The following is a 2,199-nucleotide window of genomic DNA, read 5'->3' as shown; positions in this document are numbered from 1 at the left end:
ACTGAAACACAAACTAAGATATGTGCATAATGAAGTTGGTTTTTATACGATCACATTACCATTGTCACATAGCATTTACATAAAAGAACCAGGAATTAAATTAACTATTTTACAATTGTCACCAGCACCGACTTAATTTTATAAATTATTTTTATTTAAGACGGAAAGTTTTTCATTTCAACGGACCTTTTTATGGAAAACTTTATCATTATTATTTGAAAAGAACCTAAATATTTTCTGAGGTTCCGAAATGATGATAAAATATTAAATTTTTCGGTCATAATTAAAATATAATCTTTACTTACAAATAGTTCACTGCTGATGAGTCTACGAGTAAATTGAAAATGAACGACTTTTCATTTTGTTACAACCGGCAGGTACCATATTACTAACACTGTCATTGTCTGACGTATACATTGGTAAAATAAAACAACTCTTTTATTAGTAGGCACTTACATTTATTTCTTAAATCACTTTAATCTCTTTCTGTAATAGTTTTTGAAAGTATATCAACAATTATTCTAGTCCTTTCGGATAAATACTGGTCAATTTGGCCGAGAACTTTTACAACGTGCAGCATTTTTTGAACTCCTTTCTTGAATTTCTCCATTCGCTCTGCACTACTCTCTTCTTCGTCTCTAACTCTTGCTTTATAAAGAGACGGAAAGTTCATCGGAGCACCTAAACGTGGTGCCGACGCTGAGCCGACAGATTTCAGAGTTGGCACTTTGAATTTCGGCACTTTTATTTTGGGTACTTTTAGTTTCGGGATTTTAAGCCTGGGGTCTAGTTTTGGGTAGAATCCTTTTGGTGGGGGTATAGATATGGGAATGTGGTTGTCGGTGGCGGACGCTTGGTCGTCTGGTCCTATGAGAACGAACTTTCCATCGTTGGCAGATTTTGGTAGAATGTTTTGTATCACAGAGCAGAGGGTCTGCTCCTCTGTTCGAGAATTGTCTCGTGGTCTCGACCTGAACACGCCTGGTGGAACATCCTGAAAATTACCAGAAAAAATGTTATATTTATTATTTCTTTTACTCATTATCATCTCCCTAGCATTATCCTGCTTTTTTCACAGGGTTCGCTTACCTAACCTGAAGATATGACAGGTTCGGTATTTTAAAGAAGCGACTGCCTGTCTGACCTTTCAACCCGCGAAGGGAAAACCAGCCCAATACAGGTTAGGTCACATACTTCCGAAAATGAATTTCTCGAAAATGTGGGTTTCCTCACGATGTTTTCGTTTTCCTTTGCCGAAATCATTTATGGTCCTGAAGTATTTGTTGACGCGAGCTGAATGACCGCCTCTATGGCTCAAGAAATCGGGTCGCCAGGATCGTATTTTACGTCCATCTGATAATCCACCTCATAACCATCAGGAGTCAGAATCATTTATTCAACGTAATTATCATAGATAAACTTGTTGAAGGTCAATTTAACATTGTTGAATCTACGTCATTTCCGTGTTATGGCCGAGGAGGAGGTATTACAAAAAAACTGCAACAGCAACACATCTTTTAAATCAATGTGGGTATACATTACAAGTTATTTACTAACTAGAGGAACACATTTAATACCAGGCATTTTTCATTTATGAGATGAAGGTAAGCTTCATATGAGCTTAAAATTTATTTTCTGACAAATTCGAAACACTGTCTGGTATTTTATTGTTAAAACGTATACATAACCCCAATAAAGTTGAATTTAATTTACTTCGTTTACTTAACAGAAGAAGAACAAGTACTTATGTAAATCTTACCGTTTCTTGTGATCCACAGTCAATTGTTAACCTTAGAGGCTGACCGGCGTTTACTATGTGTAGCCCCTAAAACAAAAAGAATGTAGGATAATTCGTGAAAAGGGCCGTCCATTAATCATGGAATGTTTTTTTTTGGCATTTTAACCCACCCCGGGGTGATACATGGTGAGGTTCAAGACTAACCCCCCCCCCCCCCATCCTGTATCACGTGTATTTTTAGTACCTACTAAAATGATTGCACGAAACGCCGCTTTTCGGCCGAAAAAATAAATACTCGTGATATATTACTACTAGTGATGTGCCGGATCGTTAAAAATGTATATCCGCGGATACGGATCTGAATACGGATATTTAGTGTAAAGAAAAGAAAAGGAAAGGGACGGGTAATGGAAGCATAAAACTTATGCAACACACGTCAATTTTAAGCACAAATCTAAAAC

The 2,199-nt window shown here is 36.8% G+C and overlaps 1 protein-coding gene across 1 annotated transcript; it reads right to left on the bottom strand.

The window, feature by feature from the left end:
* Positions 1–475: 475 nt before the first annotated feature.
* Positions 476–1,392, bottom strand: LOC126376380 (uncharacterized). Its single transcript, XM_050023705.1, has 2 exons — positions 1,348–1,392; positions 476–994 (listed from the first exon to the last, which is right to left on the bottom strand). The coding sequence occupies exons 1-2, from the start codon at positions 1,390–1,392 to the stop codon at positions 476–478; spliced, it is 564 nt and encodes a 187-aa protein (XP_049879662.1).
* Positions 1,393–2,199: the final 807 nt, after the last annotated feature.

This window comes from Pectinophora gossypiella, chromosome 20 (assembly GCF_024362695.1).
Source record: "Pectinophora gossypiella chromosome 20, ilPecGoss1.1, whole genome shotgun sequence".
NCBI lineage: Eukaryota > Metazoa > Arthropoda > Insecta > Lepidoptera > Gelechiidae > Pectinophora > Pectinophora gossypiella.
This window is presented reverse-complemented; position numbering and strand designations above follow the sequence as displayed.

Excerpts from the sequence above, each read along its gene's own strand:
- LOC126376380 (XM_050023705.1), bottom strand. The coding sequence starts at position 1,392 with ATGATTCTGACTCCTGATGGTTATGAGGTGGATTATCAGATGGAC. Across the intron at positions 995-1,347 it reads AGGTGGATTATCAGATGGAC|GATGTTCCACCAGGCGTGTT; the intron begins GTAAAATACGAT and ends GGTAATTTTCAG.